Below are 25,947 nucleotides of genomic sequence, written 5' to 3'. Positions count from 1 at the left end.
TGATTTGCATATGGCCAGGTATAAACTAGGGTGGCATGGTGAGCAAAGGAATGATGGATTTAACCCAGATCTCTTGATTGGGGGTTAATGTTTTGATTTGTTCTGCATTCCGTCAATCAATTGTGTGTCTTTTGCTTTCTCGGCATAAGAGCGTCAGGTATGCCCAGACGTGGATCCTGGGCTCACTGTGCCACTGGAATCAAGCTATCCTGGCTGAAGAGGGGTGAAACCCCGAAACCGGTCCTAGGGTGCTTGTTTCCTGTCCTTGGAGGACCTGGCTTGGCAGTTTGGGCTGGACTGTTCCTATGAGGCAGAGGGTTAAGACTGATTTGCATATGGGCAGTTGCAAACTGGTGTGGCATGGTGAGCAAAAGAATGATGGATTTAACGCATTTCTATTGACTGGGGTTAATGTTTTAATTTGTTCTGCATTCCATCCATCAATTGAGTGTCTTTTCCTTTCTCGCCCTAAATGTGCCAGGTATGCCCAGACATGGGACCTGGGCTCACTGTGCCACTGGAATCAAGCTATCCTGGCTGAAGAGGGGTGAACCCCCGAAACCGGTCCTAGGGTGCTTGTTTTCGGTCCAGGGAGGACCTGGCTTGGCAGTTCAGGCTGGACTGTTTCCATGATGCAGAGGATCAAGGCTGATTTGCATATGGCCAGGTCTAAACTGGTGTGGCATGGTGAGCAAAGGAATGATGGATTTAACGCAGATCTCTTGACTGGGGGTGAATGTTTTGATTTGTTCTGTATTCCGTCCATCAAAGTGTGTCTTTTGCTTTCTCACCCTAAGTGTACCAGGTATGCCCAGAGGTGGGTTCTGGGCTCACTGTGCCCCTGGAATCAAGCTATCTTGGCTGAAGAAGGATGAAACCCTGAAACCGCTCCTAGGATGTTTGTTCCCGGTCCAGGGAGGACCTGGCTTGGCAGTTTGGGCTGGACTGTTCCCATGAGGCACAGGGTCAAGACTGATTTGCATATGGCCAGGTCTATACTGGGGTGGAATGGTGAGCAAAAGAATTATGGATTTAACCCAAATCTCTTGACTGGGGGCGAATGTTTTGATTTGTTCTGCATTCCGTCCAATAATTGTCTGTCTTTTGCCCTCTAGCCCTAAATGCGCCAGATATGCCCAAACGTGCGTCCTGGGCACACTGTGCCACTGGAATCAAGCTATCCTGGTTGAAGAGGGGTGAAATCCCGAAACCTGTCCTAGGATGCTTGTTTCCGGACCAGGGAGGACCAGGCGTGGCAGTTCGGGCTGGACTATTCCCATGAGGCACAGGGTCAAGGCTGATTTACATATGGCCAGGTCCAAACTGGGGTGGCATGGTGAACAAAAGAATGATGGATTTAACCCAGATCTCTTGACTGGGGTTAATGTTTTGATTTGTTCTGCATTCCATCCATCAATTGTGTGTCTTTTGCTTTCTCACCCTAAGTGTGCCAGGTATGCCCAGACATGGGCCCTGGGCTCACTGTGCCGCTGGAATCAAGCTATCCTGGCTGAAGAGGGGTGAAATCCCGAAACCGGTCCTAGGATGCTTGTTTCCGGTCCTGGGAGGACCTGGCTTGGCTGTTCAGGATGGACTGTTCTCATGTGGCACAGGGTCAAGACTGATTTGCATATGGCCGGTCTCAACTGGGGTGGCATAGTGAGCAAAAGAATGATGAATTTTACCCAGATCTCTTGGTATGTGAATGTTTTGATTTGTTCTGCATTCTGTCCATTAATTCTGTGTCTTTTGCTTTCTCACCCTAGGTGTACCCGCTATGCCCAGACATGGGTCCTGGGCTCACTGTGCCAGTGGAATCAAGCTATCTTGGCTGAAGAGGGGTGAAACCCCAAAAATGGTCATAGGATCCTTGTTTCTGGTCTAGGGAGGACCTGGCTTGGCAGTTGGGGCTGGACTGTTCCCAGGAGGCACAGAGTTAAGACTGATTTGCATATGGCCAGGTCTAAACTGGGGTGGCATGGTGAGCAAAAGAATGAGGGATTTAAGCCAGATCTCTTGACTGGCGGTGAATGTTTTGATTTGTTCTGCATTCCGTCCATCAATTGTGTGTCTTTTGTGTACGGTGTGAGGAGTATAAAGGGTTGAGTTTGTAAATATTGAGATATTGATGCATTATCTACTTGCTTACTACCTTTAAATACCTTCAGATATTATGGAGATAGGGCTGATTTAATTTAGTATTCAAATTGTCTGCCAATTCTTATATTAAATATTTGTATTTCAATTTTGTACTGTTATGCCTAGCATTCTGCCAGTTAGAGGTTTGCATGCCTCAGTAATTGAGGATCAAAGTGCTCAACTTCCTTCATATGAGCACATTGTTCTCCCGCTATGACACGTAGGGGCATATTTACTAGAGCCTTGTATCAGGTTTGCACCATGCAAAGTGGTACATACGTAACACAAGACTCTAAGTCCGATGTAGGACACCACGTAAAGCCACAATGCGTTCCGTGGCTTTAAATGGCTTCATAAAGCTGTATTAAGGCAACACAGCACAAATCACGCTTACTCTGCACAAGGAAGGCGTTCCATGGGCATTGCATTGGGTGTTCCCAAGCAAATTCCATGGTGTTTGACGCATTCCCATATTTACCAAACCTGGTAAACATGGGAATGCATCACAAAGATACGCCTCCCCAGGTGAGGTGCAACAAGAATAAATATGTTTATTTCTTCAAATTGTTTTCTCTTTCTACGTGTGTTGCATGATGCAGCACACATAGAAAGAGGAAGTGACCTCTGTGGATTGTTTTTGTGCAGTAAGTTGCCCCTTCCTGCAAAAAAACTTCCTACCTACACCACCGCCACCATTGCACCATGGTGCAAGGGTTCTTGCGTTGGCGCTAGGCTGCCTAAACAGCGCAGGAAAAAAGGACAGGAATGCACCGTATTGAATAAATACATTCCTGTACTTTTCCTGTAACGCAGGGCAGTGCAGCAATGTAACTTGCTGAGCTGCCCTGCGTCACTAATCTGGTAAATACTACCCTGAGTTGGTGTTTTGAGACATAGGTATGATACTGCCTTCAAGTGGTGAGCAGGTTTTTTCTTTTTGCGGCCCCTGGCTGAAGCGAGTGTGGGAAAACTTGTTTAATGAGTTCTCTCTGTGGTTCTGCTTCATCTGCTTACCTCTTGTGGCAGATATTAGAGCTCAGGTAGCTCTAACTTGTTTCATGGTGCTTTTCTGCATCTATGTACTGGAGTTCAAGACTACCCCATAGTTTTTTGTTGTTTTTTTTAATGAAAGAATATAAATTACCTTTCGGTATTTTTATAATTATGACTATATTCATTTGATACAATTTATATTTAAAAATAATATATGAGAATCATTATGTAAAAAAAAAGGATGGGTTCCATATTTTTTTACAGGCATGTTTTTAGGTCGGACTCAGTGATGGATCCTCCACTAAGGCGGAGGAGCATCATCCCACTGCTAATTCAGCAGTGCACAAAAGAAAAAGAAAAAGATAATAACATAACGTTATTAGCATTTTCTTTTTCTTTAAGGAGAATCGGGCTGGCCAAACTGTCATGCACACTTGGCATGTGTTCTGTTCTGTGTTGCACAGCCCCGTGGAGAACATGCTCAGCCTCCCCAGGCACAGCCTGAGCGTCCAAAAAGGATGCTCAGACCAATCACAATGCGGCTCCCGCAGCGTACGGATTGGCTGGGAAAGCCTGGAAGCTTGGGTGCTTCCAGGAGGTCGTGTTGAAGAGGACGGAGGACGAGGGATCAGGGAGAGACGTCCGGCAGTGCGGCGGCGAAGGAAAAAGTAAGTTACTTTTTCTACTATCATTTTTTTTGTCAACCCCCCTGCCCTTCCACCCCTGTTCCGAGGCAGCCCCACTGGTTGGAATCTACTATATAAAGACAGTCTTCATGATGGAGCACAGAAAGCACTCTGATAAATGGCATTATTTTTCTAGAGATGACGACGGGGTTGTTAAAAGACGTAGACAGGATAAGCCTACTCCTGTTTCTATTTCTAGAAGACTTGAGCTCTCTGAACAGCAGATGCAATTCTTGGTTGCCTCTTTATCTTAATAAATCAGAAAAAAAATCCAGCAGCTTATATTCTCCTTCTTGTCCCACTTCTCCAGTTTCCTATTTTTATATACTTCTTTTCCTTCATCTGTTTCTTCATGTCCTTCTCCTGAATATGGGGAGGAAGAAGTTCAAAGTCCTGAAACCTCACATAATGGTACATTCATTCAGAAGACCAAACGTTCTTCTTTATTTAAATATCTGGGATATCATTTTATCAATCTTATGTAATATAAGATGCCAAGCACCAGCACTGGCCTATTGAAGCAACTGCATTTTCACCCTTCTGCTTATTTAGCCATACACAGTGAAATTATGAATCCACTTTTGAGAGTTCAAAAATCAAGAGAAGTCTGATTGTCCAAAGTTTCTTTTCCATGTCGCCTGTTGCTTCAGCTATTATGATTGCTATAGCTATGGAGGTTCTGTTTGTAGACGTGGTGGATTGGAAATAGAGGCTACTTTAGAGAAAGATTTAAATCTTGCCTTAAGAGCAGAAATGTGTTCAGCATATGTTTCTTAGTGAACTGAAAAAAATATCCAGTCTTTACCTTCAGCTATTTAGGAGGGTGTTGAGTATACTGTGGGGCATATTATCAAGGGCAATATCGCCGCTTTAGCGGAACTTTTTGCTGCTAAAGCGGCAATATTTTTATCTCCCTATTAGCAAGCTGTCGCTAACAGCTGTTAGCGACAGTTTAATGACAATAGCGCCCATTTTTTTGCCGCTTTGCATGTCAGTGATGAATATCGCTAATGACATGCAAAGTAGGCGTTCCCTTACATCTCTCCGTGGAAATCTGCGCTGACATGGCAGCGCAATATTAGCAAGCCTCGAGCAAACCCGCGAAGCGAGAAAATAAACCGCGCTAACCGCGGTTATCACGGGTTTGCAACGCATGCTTTGAAACTGACTTAGCCATACTTATCATGGCAGGTGGATTGTATGGATGAGGCAACGGGGCATATTGTCAAGGAAACGCAATAAATATTGCATTTCCCGATTTGCGCGATTCTCTTTGATGCCGCTATTGCAGGATTTGATTGCCGTGGAGATATGCGTTGATAAAAACGCGATATCTTGGCGATTGAATCCAGCGATACGCGGCGTTAAGCATAATCGCGCAAAGCAGCAAATGCGACATTTATCACATTTCCTTGATAATTTGCCCCTGAACCCTCCAATAAGAAGATGCAGGCCAACTCTCTTACAGATGTCTCCTTCAACTTCTTATAGGCTTCTGCTTTTTCTGTTACCTTGTGGCTGCAGGACATCAAGTCTTTTTGAGAGGCTTGAAAGCAGAAGGGGCTCAAAAAGTGGTTGCTCCATGAGCCTTTCTCTGGATCTAATCCATTTGCAGACCAGTTGGAAGATATGCTTCGGAGAGCTTTTAAAATCAAAATGCATGATCAATGGTTCAAAGCTCAGATTAAAACAGACTCCTTGAAGTAATACTAGAAGGAGATGTCAAAAGGGCTCCCAATACAATTTTCAAGCTGGAAGGTTTAAGTCTAACAAACCCTTTTCTAGCAGGTGTCAGATGTCAAACTCTCCCTCACCAAAGACCGGGAAGCGCTCCTGACTAAGTTAAACTTCCAGTCAGAGGTCAGCTGTCCTTTTTTCTCCAGAAGAGGCAAGAAAATATTTCAGAAGCATGGGCCCTAGAGATTTTAGAAAGAGGCTATTTACTGGAGTTCAAAGAAGTTCCTCCAGATTAAGGCTGATTAATTCAACTTACTAAACAAGATCCAGCAAAAGCATTGGCTTTATCTCACGAAATATCAGAACTTCTTAAGAAGAATGCAGTTTTCTGGTCCTGGAAAGCCAGAAAGGAAAATAATTTTATTCCATTTTCTTTCTGGTTAAAAAGTCTTCAGGGAAGTTCAGATTGATAACCGAGTTTGAGGAAAAACCATTCTCAAAAAGACCGCTTCAAAACAGAAACGCTTGAGAAGATAATTCCTCTTATGGCCCTAGGAGAATGGATGTCAGCACTGGATTTGAGAGATGTTTATTTTCTAATTTCTACATTTCTTTCTCACCAAAGTTTCCTCAAACTTTTTGTGGAAGGTCATCACTGGCAGTTTTTTTGGGTGCTTCAATCCGGAGAGGAGTGGGGGCTAGGGGATGACCCAAGATTCAGTCAGGGTAGTCAGTTAGTGGGGATTTGTTTGGGTTTGAGCATCTAGCGGGGACCATAGGAGACTTGATTTATCAAGGTCAAAATTTTGGTCAAGGATTGTGTTGTCTGCGCTCCTAAGAAAACAAACCCATGCCTACCAAATGTGATAAGATAAAGATTTGAAATTTTCCTTTCGTTTCAGACATGACAACGATCATAATGCTCTATCTCGAGCACTGAAATTGCCAGACTTAGGAACTCTATTGGTTACTAGTACCCCGACAGATAATAGTCTAATCCTCTCCAACAACAGGAGAAGAATTAAATGGGGGGCAATCCAGCAGTCACCAGAAAAGTTGCCTGCATTATATGCAGCAACTGTGCCGGTCCTCGCAGAATTGGGAGAAGTGGCTGTGGTGGTTGCCAATATTGCTTCCCTTGAGAAAGTTGCAGACTTACATGCCCGGCTGGTCTCTAAGCTGGCTGAGAAATTTTATCCACAGTCGCATACCAAGGCCAAAAAAAGGGCCACTCATTCATGGTTCAGTGATAGTTGCCGTGTGGCTGTACCCATGATAGAGACTAGTACTATCACCCTCCCTTAAGTTGTAAATGCAATTGCCAAGCTTTCCCCCTGCAAAGCACCGAGATTGGATACGATTCTGCCAGCAAACTATAGACCGATCAGTTTGATCGACGTTACGCAAAAACTCTTTGCACAGGTAGTCCTTGACCGCCTGCAGGGGTGGATTGAACACCATGATATTTTAAGGCCTTACCAAGCCGGTTTTAGGAAGAACACCTCCACCGTTGACCAAATCTATAGACTCCAACTTCTGTTTTGGAAAACGGTGAGAATGGAGGGTGGCAGCCTCTATTTGATCTTCGTGGATCTGAAGACGGCCTTTGTTGGTGCCTAGAGTGAAGTTGTAGGGGGTGCTTAGAGACATGGGGATTCCCCCCTACCTTCTGAATATACTAATGAGATTGCATGAAGGTAATTTTGCCCAGGTAAGGTGTGTGAAAGGAGGTGACCTGACCCCCGGTTTTCCGGTTGACAGGGGGGTAAGGCAGGGGTGCGTGCTTGCCCCTACACTGTTTTGCCTCTTTGTCAACGCACTGGTTACCCAATTTACGGTGGTTAAGGATAATGATGCCCCTAAACTAGCAGGTCCCAGGTTTCCAGCAATGATGTTCGCGGATGACACCCTTCTACTGTCAAAATCGCCGATGGGCATTCAGAGGGTCTTAGACAGCTTTGCCACTTTCTGCAACCATAGGGGGTTAGAGATTAGTACCCAAGACAACCCGTCCTAACCCCAGTTTGGAGGGCACCTTGTTGGACAGGGTGTCGGTGTTTGAATATCTAGGGGTTACCCTGACAGAAAACATGGAGTGGGGCCCACAAATTGCCAAAGCCAAGCTCAGGCTAGCCCAGACCACTGGAGGAATTGTAAAACTATTGAAAACTCATCCTCTAAACCTATTGGTCCTACAGTGGAGATCTATAAGGTGCAGGCCAGGGCTGCGGCAATGTATGGGGCAGAACTCTGGGGGCATTGCTGCTCTGGAGTAGTGAGCAAAGTAGAAAACAATTTTATGAGGCAGATCTTGGGTCTCCCCTCTAGTACTCCCCTTACACCCCTGCGGCTGGACCTAGGAACTAGACCTATCAGGGAGGAGTTGGGCCTAAGACCCCTAACCCTCTGGTGCAGAATGTGGGTGACCCCCAAACTGGCAATTTATAGGGAAGAATTAATAGAGATACTGAGTTTTCCAGGAGCAGCAAAAATTCCCTGTTTTGCCCATATAAAGGAAGAATGCAACAGGCTGGGTAAACCAAAACTGTGGAGCAACCCAGAGGAAGCATGCTCTGCAACTTCACGTGCTGAAGTGGTAAAAGTTTACCGATTGATTAAGCTGGCTTCTGTACAGGGGTGTTCATCCACAGGTCAGCTGATGGTCCAATTTTTACTCCTGAAAGATGACTACTGTAGATAAGAACCCTTTCTGGATGACATCCAGCCATTTTTGGCAAGGAAACTTTATGTCCAGTTTTGACTGGGCACCTTGCCGCCCCGTGTCTTTTCCTGCAAATGGCCAAATACTATCCTGCGAGAGTGCCCAGCTTGTAACTGGGAGGAAAAGTCGGAGCTTCATGTCCTTTTCTTTTGTCCTGATTACAAACCAGCAAGGAAGCGCTGGCTTGTTCAACCCTCCAGGAACTTAGGGTTCGGACATTGTGTAGAGGCATTAAGAGTTCGAAGTCTGAAACCGCAAGCCCATTGTTTTCGCTGTGAAGCGATATTTGACCTCAATGTGGCATAGGCGCCTGGTTTTTGGAAAATCATCACCCCAGTCGTAAGCAGGACATTCTCCCCATTTGTCTCAGGCTTTTAATTCCTTTTAATTTTTTACTGTTTTTAACCTCAATATGAAATCATTTTAGTCTTTCAATAAATGCATAAAATGCAATTTTACCCCAATCACCAATGTATGAGTATTTATATGTATTTTAATGCTGTTTAAAAATTAACTATCTTTGTATTACCGTTATTGAAACTTCCCACATAGTGTCGGTTTTCTCATTTATTGTCCCCTGCTCAATATATCTTTTGCATATGCATTTTCTAGATTTTACTTGATTAGGATTTGTGGTTATATTGAATCATAGGCCTGGATGTCATTTTGTTCTTTTATTTTTATTTCCCAATGAATAGTATGTGTTGTGTATTCTGTATACTTTTATGGTCGTATCAGACCGAAATAAAGTTTTTCTGACAGACTGACTGACTGCGTTATAGATTTGAAATCTTTCCAATTGCAGAGCATCATTTTAACTAGCAAGTCAAATAGGAGTAGTTCAGTTGTGTTGAGTGGAGGGCCCAGGGGCCTAAGGTGGTTAAAACTGGGTCTAACAATACTCTGCAATGGACGATATAATTATTAGCTTAATTGATCCTTCCCAGTATGACTTGAGTAAAGGGCAATAAAAGATCATGTGGCCAAGGTTGCCCGCTTCTGAGAAGCAGTTCTAACATTTGTTTCAGTCAAGAAGACCTAATTTGTAAAGTCTAGCGGAGGTCCAAAAGGTTCTGTGTAATAACCAGTATTTGCATTGATGTATAATTGGAGAAATCCTAAGCTTGTTGACATGTTTGCAGATTTGTGACCAATTGTCACCAGTTAGGTGAAAATGGCCTTCTCTAAGATATGAATCTGAACACTTCTTTTTGGTACTTATGAATGGGGTTAGAGCTTGATTTATAGAGAATCTTGTAGAACTTCAAGTCGTGGCAAGATTAAGTGCACACACTTTGTATGTTTTAAGAGTTGTGAAAATGTACCTATCCAGGTCACAAAACTAGAGACAATGTGATAGTGTGTGTGTTACTCTTGTTGTTTTTCATCATGGGAACACCTTAATACAAACTTTCAATCAAACTTTGAGTAGTTGGGTTAGAACTTCCATTTCCATTTCCCGTACTTACCAGAACAAAGCTTTACCAGGTACTATACAAGGCAGGTCCATTAGTAAATGGCTGCTTCTTTGGCTGAGGTTTTTGCGGCCTTGCTTGTGGACATATGTAAAGCTGTCACTTAGTCTTCACCATCTATGTATGTTTCTCATTATAGATTGGATATGGAAAATGCTGAATCCATAAATTCTGGTTTCAGAGTATTTGTGACTTCTGAACCCTGAGCAATTTATTTTTGTTTCTTATTATGTCCCAGGGAATCAGGTTTTGTTAAATAGCTTTTATATATCTTTGTAAATTAAGCGGTAGTATGAGAATACAGGCTGAATAGTTAATGATTCAATTACTTATTTGTAATCCTAACTACTTTCTTTTTCTCATAACAGTGTCATGGGTTTCAACCCCATTTATTACCATATTGGTAGGAAGAGTTTAGGGAAGGGACAGATAATTTTTGTACTATGATATTCGATTGACTCCATCTTGGTCACATGGTACCAGGGTAGACGTAAGACAACTCATAAAGTAGGTAATGGTACAAGAAAAGGATATTCATTGTAATAAAGATCACAGGTAAGTAATTGAATCATTAATGCTCAATATTAGTGTGGTTTCTTGGGGCAAACAGTGGAATGCTGCACCATGTACATTCTACTAGTTGTTGATGTATGCTTAGTGGAATGTTACAGAGACAGATGTTGTTGGGACACTGTTATAGGTGAAGCTGTGCATTGAGCTTTTATATTCTGGCGACGAGGACATTACTTTGATTTACTCTTTAGGCTCCAACACAGCAATTTGTATCTGCCTGAAACCCTCCATGGCTGTTGAGACTGGAGCTGAGGCTCGAGTAAATAATCAACTACTGAACTTAGATTTTGTATGTGATGTCGGATTTTGGGATTTCTTCATAATCCCACAGACTTTCCAAACTTAGAGTTGTTTTGCAAAGGCAAGCAGGTTTGTGAGCTGCAGCTCTCAGGCAAGCACCTTTGCTTACAAGCAGCGTTGATGCATACGTACAGCAAGCGAGAGGGTGAGACTGGAGTTGCATCCCTGAGGTTCTGCACACTATCGGATCTAAGAGCCCGTCACTGCACACATCGCATTATGCATTTCACATTGCATATCATCATGCAGGCCATGCAGAGCAGCCATCTTTGATTGGGGAGTTCTATATTCAGTATGTGAAAATCACAATGATCAGAACATCTTATAAACCTATTTTATTATGAACTTGCTTAACTGTAATTCACACACCAGCACAGGTCATTGCGAGTCTGTTTCAAACAGTGGTGATTTACACAACTTTGCTATTGGATATGGATGTACCTCACTTTCACCGTAGTAGAGAGTCGACTGCGATTTGCGCACCAACTGGATGGATTGTCGTTGTTTAGAGAGTTAACAGTCATTTTCATGAACTGTGTAATGTACTTTAATGATTCAGTGGTTTAGTCTACTAAATTGAGAGCAACTGTTATATTTCATGAGAGACTAAATGTGTAACAGCTGTTATAAGAATCAAGCAATTAACATGCAAAACCTGTTTCCCCCCACCATTTTTCCTATAATCTCCTGGAGAACCATTGATTAGGTGGGAAAAATGGAAACATTTATTTTTGAGATATGTCAGAGCATGTGGACCTAGTGTGGAGAGGAAAGGACCATTGTTTTTTCAGTATTTGGGTCTGAAGGGCAAGAAATATTTGATCATCTTTCACAATTGTCAGGTTAAGAAATTTATGCTAGGCATGAATTTTATGTATGTTTAAAAAAATTGGATCGTCATTTTTGGCCCAAAGTTTCATCAATGTTAGAAAGATTTCATTTTGGGAAACGTATGCAAGTGAAAGGGGAGATGGTTGAAGATTAGTTACTGCATTACAAAAGCTAGCTTGCTCATATAAATTTAGAAATACTTTGGTTTAGTGGATAAGCGATCAATTAATGCTTGGATGTGTGAATGATAAAATCAGAGAAGAATTGTGTTCACAAGATGATCAATCATTAACAACATTTTTTAATTTGGCTAAAAGATTAGAACATAGTCTAGCATGTGTGGAAGTAATGTAAAGAAAATCTACCAATATTGGAACTAGTAGTGCGGTGTCTTCAATAAATAAATCAAGCTCAGGGTTGATGTGGGGCAGTAGGCCACATGGCTAATCACAAGAAATGTCCTGGGTGGAAGATAAGTTGTACACTATGTTTACAGAAGGGACATATGAGTAAGAGTTTTAGGAGTAAGAACAGTGATTTGGAAAGTGAATGAACTAATGGATGATGAGGAGGAATGTGAAGAAATAATATTACAAGTGACTCGTAAACAAGGTGATGGACCTCATGATTATGTGATGGTAGAGGGACAGAAAGTAAAGATGTATTTTGATTCGGGAGCAAACCATACAATCATTTCACATGAATAACATTAAAAACAAAGTACTTTTTAAATCAGACATAAGACCGACTGCTTATGGGGGTGCACCCATAAAGTTGGTGGGATATTTTTAGGGTGTTTTGGAATGTTTGGGAAGATTGGCTGAAGGTAATATTAATGTGGCAGGTAAAGGTGCGGCGGTGATGAGCTGGTTCAAGTAACACAATTTAGGATCCATGCTGGATCTCAATTCTGACCCACCTATTTGATTGAGAGATGATGTAGATTTGAAAGTGGTTAAATAACATGAGTTTTGCAAAGGAATTCTGGAAGTTTTCAGTGAGTCATCAAGCTGTTTGAAGGAAAATGTACATAAAATTAAAGTCAGAGAAAGTTACAGTCCCATGTTTAGAAGGATGAGGAAGGTTCCTTTTGAGGTTAAGAAAGTGTATCTTAAAGAACTGGGGAACTTGAAGCTACGGGAGTGATTGAAAAGGTGATGGGAACAGATTGTTTTTCTTCAGTGGTTATAACACGGAAGCAGAGCGGGGATATCAGATTGTGTGTGGACTTAAGGGGTTTGAACAAGACGGTAGTATTGGACAGATTTCCCATACCTTGGAATGGTTTTCCATGCTAGACCTAGCATCTGAGTATCACCAGATTAGGTTGCATGATGATTTCATGGATCTCATGGCATTTATTATGATTAAAGGGAGGTTCATTGTTCCAGAAGGATGCTGTTTGGGTTAATCTCAGCATCCTCCATTTTACAAAGAGGAATGGACGGAATGTTGGGCGATTTGTCAGGGGTGAAAGTATACCAGGATGATATTTTAATTTTTTGAAGCACTCTCGAAGAACATGATGAAAGATTTTGTAAGGTTTTAGGAAGGTTACAGGGTAAAGGCTTGATTCTCTAAGTTTATAAATCTAAATTTTATAGAGATCAACTTGACTTTTGTGGTCACACGTTGACAAAGAAAGGGTTGAGACCCAAACAAGTACTTGTGCAAAGCATCAGATTGATACCTGTCTCACAAAACAAGGAAGAGTTAGCATATTTCTTGGGATTAGTGAAAGGTTTTCAGAAAAGACGTTTGTGATGAGGAGTTTGTTAAGAAAGAATGTTTAATTCAAGTTTGATAAGAAGTGGTGAGATGAATTTTTGTGATTGAAAGGAGAACTTCAGAATATACAAAATTAAAAAAGTTATTTTACAGAATTTAAAAATGTGATATGTACAGATGCAGCATGGCTTTGTTTCAGAGACGAGGTTGCGTTAAGAGATCTGTAAATTTTATTTCACATATCCTTAAACCAGCTGAGGTCAGTTACTCAGTTATTGACAGCAGCACACTTGTAGTCTTCTGGGCAGTGAAGAAATGGAAAAACGTTATATTAGGCCAGGAATTTACAGTAAGATTGGACCATAAACTGTTAAGGTAAAATTGTATCAGATAAGGAATATTTATTTATTTATTTATTTATGATTTATTTATGACATTTATAAAGCGCTCTATAACCCTACGGGCATCCTGGCGCTGTGTACATAGCTAAGAACTCTGTGCATCAGGGAAAGCAGGTGGGATATCTTGTGAGTCTGGATAGTTAGGTTCTGGGAAAGAGCCAGGTTTTCACCTTTTTCCGGAAGGCCATCAGTTCATCTGTTTTCCAGATATCAATGGGTAGACTGTTCCACAGATGTGCTAACGCTATGCTAAAGGCTCTCCCACCACAGGTGGCTTTCCTGACCCTTGGGGTGTCGATGAGTCTGGAAGAGGAGGATCGAAGAGACCGAGTGGGTTCATACCACTTAAATTTATTTTGAAGTGGACGGGGGCCCATCCCATGTACTGCTTTAAAAACAGTGCATAGGGATTTGAACAGGATCCTCTGACGTACAGGTAGCCAATGAAGATATGCCAAGGCAAGGGTAGTGGAGGCTCTTCGCCCTCGAGAGAGAGTCAGTTTTGCCGCAGCTGCCTGAATGGACTGAAGTCTAGAGATCAAGTAGGCAGGGGACTCCAATAGTAGGGAGTTACAATAATCAAGGCGGCTAAGTATAGTGCTTCTCACTACAGTGGCTCTAACCTGTGTTGGTAGAAGAGGCAGCAGCTTACGTAGTCCTCTTAGTAGAGCGAAGCAGCTGCCTACCTGCTTGTTGACATTGGTCTCGAGACTCAGATTTTCATTAAAGCTCACTCCGAGATTCCTTACTGACTTTACCGGGGTTAACGACTCCCTAGGCTCCAGAGGCCAGAAGTCTGAAGGTAGGCTTCTGGTAATTCTGCCTACTTTGCAATGCATTATTTCAGTTTTATCACTGTTAAATTGCAAGGAGTTCTGTTTGAGCCATGATGCCATTTCCCGCAGACAGGTGTGAAAAGTTTCGAGTGAGTGTGCCTGAGTGCCGTCGAGGGAGATCATCAGCTGCGTGTCATCCGCATAGTTGATCACGCTGATGCCGTGAGTCTTGATGATGCCCATCAGGGGTTGCATGTAAATATTAAAAAGTATTGGGCTAATTGCGGACCCCTGTGGGACTCCGAACGGAACAGGAGCAAACTCAGACTGGTACGGAGGAATTGCTACTGCCTGCTGTCTTTCTGACAGATAGGAGTGAAACCAGCCAAGCGCAGCTCCCCCGACTCCGATGTTCTGCAGTCTAGTCAGTAGGATATCATGGTTCACCGTATCGAAAGCGGCGGACAGGTCGAGCAGGATAAGAATTGCTGATTCTCCCCTGTCCGCCCTCCTTCGTAGATCGTCCAGTACCGTCAGCAAAGCTGACTCGGTCCCATGTGCTGGTCTGAAGCCGAATTGCTCTTCCTCCAAGATGTTATGAGTTTCCAGGAAGAGGGCCAGGCCTTTACTGACCAGCCGTTCCATAATCTTAATTGGATACGGCAGGAGTGATATGGGTCGGTAGTTTTTATGGCAGCTTGGGTCAAGGTTAGATTTTTTCAGCAGAGGAGTAACGACTGCTAATTTCCAGTCCTTTGGTACAGTGCCTGTTTCGAAGGACTGTATACACAGATGTCGAAGTACAGGGAAAAACTCATTCCCAAATTCCTTGATTATTTTGTGCGGGAGGGGGTCCAGCGGGGATCCTGAAGTTGTACTGAGGGCTGTCTTCGCGAATTCTGATTCTGTCGGGATTTCGAGATTCTCCAAGGTGGCCCTTGGAGTGAAGGATCTTGTATTTCCTTTATTTTTCTCTCTGCTACCCTGTGCTCGAGGGAAGGAGGTATCCTTCATATTCTCGATTATTTTAGCGACTTTTTCCTGAAAGAAGGAAGCTAAACCATCGCATAACTCTTGTGATGGTCTAATTTGGCTGTTGACACATTCAGGATGAGACAGCTCTTTAACTAGTCTGAAGGTGTCACGGGATTTATTGAAGCTGTTAAGTAATAAATCTGCGAAATGATGAGCTTTGGCGATATTAATTTCCTTCTTATAATGCCCAATTGTCTGCCTCCAGGCCAACTTCTCCTGTTCTAGGTAGTTTATTCTCCAGCGTCTCTCCGCCTTTTTGCAGATGATTTTCAATTCTTTCAGTTTATCCGTGTACCAGGGCGCAGAGGGTTTCCCTCTTTTTCTAATAACTTTCAATGGTGCAACATCGTTAAGTTGCCTAGTTACCTCTTGGCATAGTAAATGGTAGTTGGTAGAGATATCATTCTCAGGATCGATCGAATTCCCAACTAGACTAAAATCGGACTTCCCTTCCTCTTTCCTTTTTAGCAGACCCTTCCAGTCGCGGCTAATGTAGGTCCTAGTCTGTGTGTTTGTTGATTCTGTGTTAATCAGAATGTAGATGTTAAAAATTATAAGATGGTGGTCGGACCAGTCTACTGTTAGAGTTGATCCCACAGTGACGAGATCCTCATCAGCGAATATTAGGTCCAGTATGTTCCCTTGCCTATGTGTGGGGGTGGTTATCCATTGTTTCAGGCCCAGATTATTGCAAGATTGTGTAATACTGTGTAAGGCCGTGTGTGATAGGTCATTATCCCCTAAATTAAAATCTCCCAATATCAATAACCTGCTGTGTGATATTGCCATGTTATTGATAATAGTGATCAGTTCCTGTTGTTGCATTGTGTTAAAGTGGCCCGGCGCCCTAGAACAGATTAGGCCAGTAATACAGTAGCCTGAGTCATATCTGATCGATATCCCGAGGATTTCAACGCATGAAACAGCGTCAATACACAAAGTTGCAATATTTAAATCTTCCCTGAAGATGATTCCTATTCCTCCCCCTCGTCCCGAGGGCCTGGGTTTATGAGCGATCTTGTATCCTGTCGGACATGCCGGCCCTAATTCTGAGTCTGCTCCCATCGTAGTCCATGTTTCGGTTACAAATAGGATGTCTAGGTTGTTGGACTCAATTAGCAGTTGTATTTCCGTTGCATGTTTCGGAAGGGATCTAACATTTAGTAGTCCACTGTTTAGTTTTCCCTTAGTGGAGTGCTTGTTTTCCATATGCTTCATGGAGGAAGGTCTAACACTTGGGGTCTGATCTATCATAGATAATGATTTCAATGGAAGGGGTTTAATCTGTGGCAGATGGCCAGAGCAGTTGGGACAGGGTTTCTTATCTTCGGACTCCAGGTTAGGGACTAGGCGTGGGCAGTGGGCTCTGCCAGACAGTGGGTTCAGCAACATCAGTGCTTCCCTGCTATATCTATAAGCTCTGGGATTCAGAGTCGTTCGGACAGGGGGGATAGCCCTGAGCCCGGTCTCGGCGCAGACGAGCGCAGACGAGCTTGCCTTAAGCGCGCCTTCGGCGCGCAGGCGGCGCGCCCGCTGCGCTCGTCCGCTGCGCTTCCGGTAACTACACATCCTTAAAGGAAGTGGAGAGGAGGGGTAGGGGGCGCGGCTGCTGGCAGTAGGCGTGCCTATCAGTCCGGCCAATGACGTGCGGTCCTAGGGAAACACCGGCCCGTGTCAGCGTTCTATGCGCTGGGCGGGGATGGTGTCTATCTCCTTTTTTTAAAAGCAGCAAGCGCTGACAGTAACAACGTTAAAATCACCAATTCACACAACAAAGTCCCTGCTCCCGGCTGTGCCTCAGGAGTGAATAGCTAGAGACGCTGCGCTCTGTTCCAAGCGCGCTTTTAAGCAGGATGGGGGGCGCGGCTGCTGGCAGTAGGCGTGCCTATCAGTCCGGCCAATGACGTTAAGATAATATTTCTAGCAGAAATGTGATTTGGGTAATGACGCTATAAGAATTCGATGTCCAGGTTGTTCACATGTGGATTGATTGTCTAGAATGGTCAATTTAACTGATGTGGAAGATGATGAGGCAGTAGATGTTAAAAAGGTGTGTGTTGTGAGTGAAGGGGCTGTGGAAAGGGAAGAGTGGAGGAAAGAAGTTGGTGAAGATAGGGTGTTGCCAAATGTGATGATAAAGTTTTTCCAGGAGAAGGTTTGCCAGGATCTGTATTACCAGTTAATGGTGTGGATTTTATGTCAAGAGAAATTAGCAATTGCTGGGAAGATTGGAAAAAGGAGCTTATGAATTGGTTGAACGAGTATAAAATGTCTCCTCATAGAACCACTGGTAGATCTCCTTTTGAATTGTTCAGAGGGATGAGGGCTAATTCCATGTTGTCACCACCTTAGCTAAAGGAATGTAAGGGGATGGAGGTGCATGTTAACGAGTGGAAGAGTAGAGTGAAGAGAACATTGGAAAAATTGAAAAATAATACAGGCAAAAGCAAATAAGTCAAGGTTCTGTAAGTTAAAATGATGATATTGTGACGGTCAGAGCTCCTGTTACTCTTGGGTTATATTCCAAGTACAAGAAGCCCCTTGAAAGTCATCAAAGTATTTCAAAATGCTGTGAGAACAGAAGATGGTCGTTATGTGGAACTTGAATAGAGTTGCCAAGTTTACACAAGGTCTTGATCAAAAAAATGGGGTAAGAAATCATGGAGGTAACAGAGCAGAACCAACACAGAGGATGGAATACAAACCAGAGGAGTCCTGAAAGATTCAAAGATTTTTTTAATGTAGAAATTCATCGTTTAGTGTATAGTATTATGTTATCTTTAGGTTGTAATTTATTTTATGTTTCCTATAGAAAGGGAGATGTGTGGTATCTTGAGGTAGAACAGTGGAATGTGAAATGTGTAGATTCAACTAGTTATTAATGCATGATTAGTGGAATGTTACAGAGACAGTTGGTATTGGGATACTGTCGGAGGTGAAGCCATGGACTGAGCTTTTTTATGGAGCATACGTATACCACTAAGATAAGTGCCTCTATTTTTCTATACTAGTAATTGCCATGAATTATCAACAAGAGTACACACTAGAGTCAGTGATAAATGAAACTGTGTAAGAACAGTAACTGTATTACACAAATGCCAGTTGTTGGCTGCCACTGTTTGCTACCACATAGTATTAGGAAGTTGAGTCTGACAGTAATGTAAAATTATGCCTAGAACATTTACATCTAGATTGCAATTTTATACAGGATTCAGGGGCTGGCATTCATGAGCTTATTTTGGGAACAATTGGAGAAAATGAGCTCATTTTACATGTCACCATGTTTTTTTTCCATTTGCAGTAACCAAAAACAACACCAAAAGCTGGAATTTCAACAAAGAATCAGTGCTAAAGGTAGGATTATATTGAGTCAAAGTGGCATAATATGGCATGACACATACTGCAGAACGTCACCTCTTCAATGAGAAAATGGGAGTTAATATGAGCATTTCAATGTCACATCCAGGGTTGGTATCAAATCTGGTACTAAATTCAAGTGGAAATAATCAAGATAATAGCATATTTGTTTACAAAACTCAGGCACATGAATATACGTTCAAATGTTGATCACATGACTCATGAAGTCGGCCTGATGAGTCATTGTCGATGTTGTAGCAATAAATATTCTGTTCTTCTTGCATTAACACTGCAGTGGCTAATAATTAATTCCAAGTTGTTGTTTTCTATGTTTTAGATCACACTTTTCAACCTGATGGAATACCCAAACCAAACCTCGGCTGTGGAGTTCTTCATTATGGGGTTCTCCAGCTACCCACAACTACAGACCATTTTCTTTGCTGCTTTCCTTTTGATCTACCTGCTCGCCATTTCAGGAAACCTACTTATTACAATTGTCATACATTCCGACACTCATCTTCACACTCCCATGTACTTCTTTTTGGTCAATCTGGCTCTCTTGGACATCTGTTTGACCTCAATCGTTATTCCCAACATTCTGGTAATCATGCTCTCTGAGACAAAGTCCATGTCATATTGGAGCTGCATGGCACAAATGTTCCTGCTCTCCGCTGCTTTGGGCACTGAACTCTTGCTTGTCACAGTCATGTCTTTTGATAGGTACGTAGCCATCTGCAAACCTCTACATTATCCAATCATCATGAGTAAAACAGTATATATTTCACTGGCAGCTGCAGTATGGATTCTTGGCATTTTAAACTCCATGCTTCATGTTGGCTTGATCTTGAAGCTGTCATTCCTTGAAAGAAATGTCATTGACCACATTTTCTGTGAAATACCAGCTGTGACCAAGGTTGCCATTTCTGATACTTATGTAATTGATCATGTGACAATGGTTGCAGATATCTTCCTTTGCATGGTATGCTTTGTTTTGATAATCATAACATACACCTACATCCTCTCATCAATCTTAAAAATGCGCTCTGCCGAAAAAATGATGAAGGCCTTTTCCACCTGTGCTTCTCACCTATTGGTGGTCTGTTTGCTCTATGGCACCACTAGCTACACCTACCTACTTCCTGCTATGGGCTTTGGAGGTAACAAGGATAAAGTAGTGTCAGCCCTGTATGCTGCTGGATGTCCAGTTTTTAACCCAATGATATACAGCTTGAGAAACCAGGATGTTAAGCAGGCCTTTCTCAAGATCTGTTCCAGGTATTTTACCTCATTTAAAAATTAGCAAGAGTTATGGGCAGCTATATTTATTAGAAGGCCTGGAGTTCACATTATTATGAATAGTATACTAATATTGTCAAGCATTGGAAGTTTTAAGGCATTCAAAATATGTTGGAAGCCATGATAATGAGAGCCCAATAACATTTAGGAACTACTCATCTGTGTGGGTAATAGTGTTATGGAGTAAAAATCTATATAAACTATTTTTAAGACTATGGGCCTGATTTAAATGTTGGCAGAGGGGAACTCCATTGTATCAGCGAACATTATAGTGCACGCCCCTGAGTTAGACTTGGGCAGACCAGATGTTTGGCGACAGCAGAGACTACTCCGTCACCACCATGGTCAAACCTCTCCAGTGACCACCACAGAGTAAGGGCTGTCGGAGGTTTGGCTGTATGTCTGCCCACCAAATTATTTGGGTGGACATACCGCTGATTTGTAATGCCCGCCACTGCCAAGAAGAGCTTGGAGGTAAGGGCCATTGAAAAGAGATCGATGCTCCTCTCGCCATCGGAGGAAACTCCCATGGCAAGGGGGGATCATTGTTTTTTTATTATCGAAAAGAAACTCCCACTTTGGGAGTTTCATTTTGAAAATAAAAAAATACATTGTAAGTTTTCCAGATGCATCCTTTGTGACAGGACGTGTGTCACAGTGTGTCTCGTGTGTAGGGGTAGTCACTTGAAGATGTTACATTGCATACACAGAGTGAGGAAACAGGCAGAGGAGATGGCGTTGACCTGTGATTTTATGGTGAGCTTGTTGTCCACGATGATTCAGAGATTTCTGGTGTGGTTGGAGGGAGTGGGTGCAGGTCCTAAGTCTGATGGCTACCAACAGTCATTCTATGTTTTGCTGCTGTTGCCAAAAGATCAGTACTTTTATCTTGTTTGTGTTCATCTGCAGACAGTTGTTCTTCATCCAGTCAGCGACGTTTGTCATTCATCTGTGGAAGTTGGTTCTGGTGGGGGTGGGGTTGTCGGTGAGGGAAAAAATGAGTTCGGTGTCATCTGCATAGGAAATTATGTTGAGATCGTGGGATCTGATGTTGGTCATCTGGGTCATATATGCGTTGAACAATGTGGGGCTGAGGGGTGAACCCAGGGAGCACCACAGGTGTTCTACTTGGGTTCAGCATTGAAAGTTGGATAATCTCAGTGAGGAAGAAGATGATCCATCAGAGCACGTTCCCTTGGATTCCAATGTGGTGGAGTCTTTCAATCAGTGTGTGGTGGGACACAGTGTTGAAGTCTGCTGAGGGAAAATCAAGGCTGCTATTTCCCTCAGCTGAGGAGGGTTCGGATGTAGATAGTAGCTGCCATCAGGGTGGTTTTGGTGCTGTGATTGCTGTGGAAGCTGGATTGAGAGGGGTTGAGTAGCTGGTTCTTCTCCAGGTCTGTCATGAGCTGATTGTTGATGATCTTTTACAGTACCTTCACTGGGAATGCGAGCAGAGAGATTGGCCAGTATTTGAGTTTGCTGGGGTGGCTGGAGCGTTTTTTTATTTTTTTTATTTTTTTTAAATCTGTTTATTGAAGTGAAAACTAACAGTGTCATGCATTACAGAATCATGTATCGTACATTTCACAGGCTATCATTCTTGAGAGGCATCAGTACATTACTTCTGGCATTTCACGCAAAGTTCCAGTCCAGCAGTGTAATTTCACACCATACAATGTTCTTCGGGTGATGGGATAGATGGGAGCTCACACAGTCCCCCCCGATACACATTCCATTTAGACCAAATTGCAATCCATTTTTTGGGGCAGTCCCGAGCCACATAGACTGTTTTCTCCCTCACCATACACCAGTCCATGTCCTCTTTCCACTTCTTTAGTTTCGGTGGCACGGCTGCTCCCCATGACTGCGCTATATTACGCTTAGCAACCATCTGCCCCAATGTGACCCATAATCTCCCCTTCACATTGAGGTCTGTGGGCTCCCAAACGTTTAAAAGGCATCTCTTGGCCTCGGGAAGAAGAGGAACTCCCCAGATCGTGCTCATACATTTCAAAATTTGTCGCCAATAACCTTGTATTAACGGGCATTCCCAAAGAATATGTAGGAATCCGCCTTCCATCCCACACCGTCTCCTACACTGCCCATCCACGCTTTTACCCATAAGCAGCAATTGCTTCTCCGTGAGGTAAACCCTGTGTAGGATCTTGAGCTGAACCAGCTTGAGTTTAGCAGAGATGGCCACTTCTTTGGGCGACGAGAGTGCCTCCTGCCATTCCTCATCATCCAACTCAAGACCATCTCTCACCCATTTCTCTCGTAGTGCAGTGAGGGGATCAGGGGTGTGGTGTATAAGCTTTTTATACGTGAGGGATATGCATTTTTCCGGTATGTGCCCGTCGAGCAGTCGGTCCTCGAGTGGGGATGCCTCAGGCAGTGCCGTACCAACCGGGATGTTGGCCTGCAGGGAGTGCTTAATCTGTATATATCGAAAGCGCTCCGATTCGGCCAGTTCATACGTCTGTTTTAGTGTAGGGAACGGCACCACTCCATCCCTCCCCCAGAGGTCCTTTATATGCGAGGTACCTATGAGGTCCCAATTGTCAAACCCCTTTGTTCGCCCCAAAGTTCCCAGCTGCTCAGCATCCCAAAGGGGGGTGGCCATGGTGAGCCTGTTGGTCCATCCTAGCGCTCTATTGACTACATGCCATATCTGTACTGCGTGCTTCGTGGGTCCTGTGAGTGTGACTCTATTTGGTTTGGAATAAAGTGCTCTCGTGAACCCACCACCGGGCAACAACCATCTATCCATGCCGTATGCTGGGTCATCTCCATTTCCGTAGTGACATTGGTTGAATGCCGCCAGATGCGCTGCCCAGTAGTGCTTCCTAATGTCAGGCAGGGCGATACCCCCGTCGTACCATCCGAGCGTAAGCTTACTGTGTGCTATCCGTGGCCTACCATCCCACAATAGAGCTCTCTGCAGGGATTCGACCTCCCGAAAGAAGGTATGAGGTACCATATCCGGGTAGTTCTGGAGGGCATACAAGAATCTAGGCAAAGCCATCATTTTAAACAGTGCCGCTCTCCCGAGTCTCTGCAGGGGAGGAACCAAATTCCTCTCGTATCTAACCCTGGCATCGGTGGTTATATATATGCCCAGATATCTAAATCCATCCATCGCAACCTGTATCGTGCAGTCTCTAGGAAGGGAGGGAGCAGCCCCGTGGAGCGCATAGGGCGTAGATTTGCCCCAGTTGATCCGGAAGCCCGATTTCCGTCCAAAACTAGCAAAGATATCTAACACTACTCTCAACGAACGTTCGGGGGAGGAGAGATACAGAAGGATATCATCCGCGAACAGCGAAATTCTGTCCTCCCAACCTTCGGCCCAACGAAGTCCACGGATAGAAAGATCGTTCCGTATGCATGCTGCGAGCGGTTCCAGAGAGAGAGCAAACAGTAGCGGCGAAAGGGGACACCCCTGTCTGGTGCCTCTGCCCAGGGCGAACACGTCCGACCTCTTATTGTTGACCGTCACTTGTGCTAGCGGGTCTGCATATAGAAGACGGATCCACCCTATAAAGTTGGGCCCAAAGCCCATCTTTTGAAGCACCGCAAAGAGGTACGCCCATTCGAGGGTGTCGAACGCCATAGTGGCGTCCAACGAGACCACTATTGCATCCTCCTGGATTCCGGGGCAGTGCCCCAGCACTCCATGAAGGCGCCGGAGATTGAGGGCTGTGTTTCGATGGGGTATGAATCCCGATTGGTCCGAGTGCACCAGCTGAGCTATGACGCGGCGGAGTCTGTTTGCTAATAGTTTAGCTAGTATTTTGGGCTCGGCATTCAGCAGGGATATAGGCCTATACGATGTACATTCGTCTCTCGGTTTCCCAGGTTTGGGAATGGTGACCAATGTTGCTATGCGCTGGTCTCTGGGCAGCTTACCTAGCTTTTTACTATGATAGAACATGGCTTTCAAATGGGGCACTATTTTATCTGGCTTGATCTTGACTGGAGGGTTTTTTGAGTAGTAGTCTGACTTCTTCATGTTTGCAGGCGATGGGGAATATTGAGGTGGTGATAGAGGTGTTGAGCATGAGTTGTGAGTTCCTGGCCGATCCTTTGGTTTACGAGGTTGAAGATGTGGTGTGGGGATAGGTCTCTGGGAGCTCCCGAGTGGATGGATTTGATGGTAGAAGTTGTGTCCTGGGTGGAGGGGATATTCCAGGTAGACAGTGCATGGTTCATATTGGTTACGGTGGTGGTGTATCTGTCAAGGAAGTTGGTAGGTGTGGCTTAGGGTTCGACGTTTCTGTATATCGTTGCCTTCTTGTTGGGGAAGAAGTGGGCGACTTTGATGCACAGCTCCTGTGAGAGTATGATGTTGTTTTCGCTAGCAGCGGGTTTGAAGAATTCCTTAATGATGTTGAAAAGTTCCTTGGTGTTGTTGGTGCTGGTTTTGATGTATGCAGCAAGGGCTGTCTTCTTGGCTGCCTTCAGCAGGTGGTGGAAGAGGTTGAGGGAGGTTTTGAAGGCTGCCCTGTTGGAGGTGAAAAGGTGAGCTGCAATCCCTGCATAGTGAAGGTTGCCGTAGTCAATTCAGCAAGAGATGACGGCCTGGGTAATGGTACGTCTGGAACTTTAGAGTACCTGTTTGAATATCTTATACAGCATGTGCAGGATGAAGAACCAGGAGGAGGAGATGGAGTTGACCTGAGTTGTCATGGTTAGGGTCTTGTCAAGAATGATTCAGAATCTTAGCGTGGACAGTGGGGGTAGGAGTAGGTCTGAGTTCTGAGGGCCACCAGGATGCGCCTCCTGAGGAGAAGATCAGAACCTCTGTTTTCTCCATGTGGAGCTTCAGGCAGTTGTCCTTCATTCAGTTGGTGAAGTCTGTCATGTAGTTGTGAAAGTTGGTCTTGGTGTCGGTGGTTTTCCTTTGGAGAGGGAGAGGATGAGTTTTGTGTAGTTGCTGTAGGATAAGATGTTGAGTCCATGGGTTTTGACGATGCTGGCCAGAGGTGTCATATAAGTGTTGAAGAGGGTGGGGCTAAGTGAGGATCCTTGGGATACTACACAGATTTCTCTGGGTTCAGAATGGAAGGGGGAAGTCAGACTTTTTGCGTTCTTCCAGTGAGTAATGAGGTGATCCATCTAAGAGCAGCTGCTTGGATGCCGACATTGTGCAGCCTTGTGATGAGTTCATGGTGGGAGACAATATCGAAGGCTGCCAAGAGGTCTAGGAGAATCAGAGCTGCAGTCACTCCTCAGTCAAATAGGGCTCAAATTTCATCGGTAGCCACTAAGAGGGCTGCCTCAGTGCTGCAGTTGCTCCAGAATCCGAATTGAGAGGAGTCAAGTAGTAGGTTCCATTCCAGATGTGAGGAGAGTTGTTGGTCGATTCCTTTTCCTAATTTTTTGGCCAGGAACTGGAACAGAGAGATCGGTTGGTATTTGGAGTTTGTTGTGGTCTGGTGATGGTTTCTTTTGTAGGGCGTTGCCTGCATGTGTTCAGTCCTCTGGGAAGATTGCTGTGGCTATTGAGGCGTTGAATAGCGTGGTGAGTACATGGCTGATTCTGGCTTCGCCTAGTTTGAAGATGTGGTGAGGGCAAAGGGTCAGTTTGGGACCCTGAGTGGACTGAGTTCATGATGGTGGGAGTGTCCTGTGGGGTGAGCTGGCTCCATTCAGTTATTCAGATGTCTGTGGTGGTAGTGGGGTCATTGTGTTGCTTGAAAAAATTGGTGACCTTGGCTTGGGGTTTGAAGTTTCTGTAGAAGTTGGTGATTTTGTTGAGGAAGACGTGTGCAAGGTTTTTGCCAAGTTCCTGTGATGGCGTCATGTTGTTTGTTGAAGCTGAGGAGTTGGAGAATTCTTTAAGGATGTTGAAGAGTTCTTTGCTGTTACTGGAGCTTGATTTGATGTGTGAGGCTAAGGCTTTTTCTTCTATTTGGTCAACTGTCTGTGGTAGAGGTAGAGGGCTGTCATGAA

The 25,947-nt window shown here is 44.0% G+C and overlaps 1 protein-coding gene across 1 annotated transcript in view; it reads left to right on the top strand.

Annotated features, from left to right (window-relative positions):
* Positions 1 to 19,993, top strand: part of LOC146854083 (olfactory receptor 13C9-like) — a 72,889-nt gene extending 52,896 nt beyond the window's left edge. The window contains exons 2-3 of the mRNA XM_085650997.1: positions 18,638 to 18,690; positions 19,031 to 19,993. Coding sequence (XP_085507123.1) covers positions 18,638 to 18,690; positions 19,031 to 19,993 — 1,016 coding nt within the window. The remainder of the gene's footprint in view (positions 1 to 18,637; positions 18,691 to 19,030) is intronic.
* Positions 19,994 to 25,947: the final 5,954 nt, after the last annotated feature.

The sequence above is a fragment of the Triturus cristatus genome, chromosome 4_1, assembly GCF_964204655.1.
Source record: "Triturus cristatus chromosome 4_1, aTriCri1.1, whole genome shotgun sequence".
NCBI lineage: Eukaryota > Metazoa > Chordata > Amphibia > Caudata > Salamandridae > Triturus > Triturus cristatus.
This window is presented reverse-complemented; position numbering and strand designations above follow the sequence as displayed.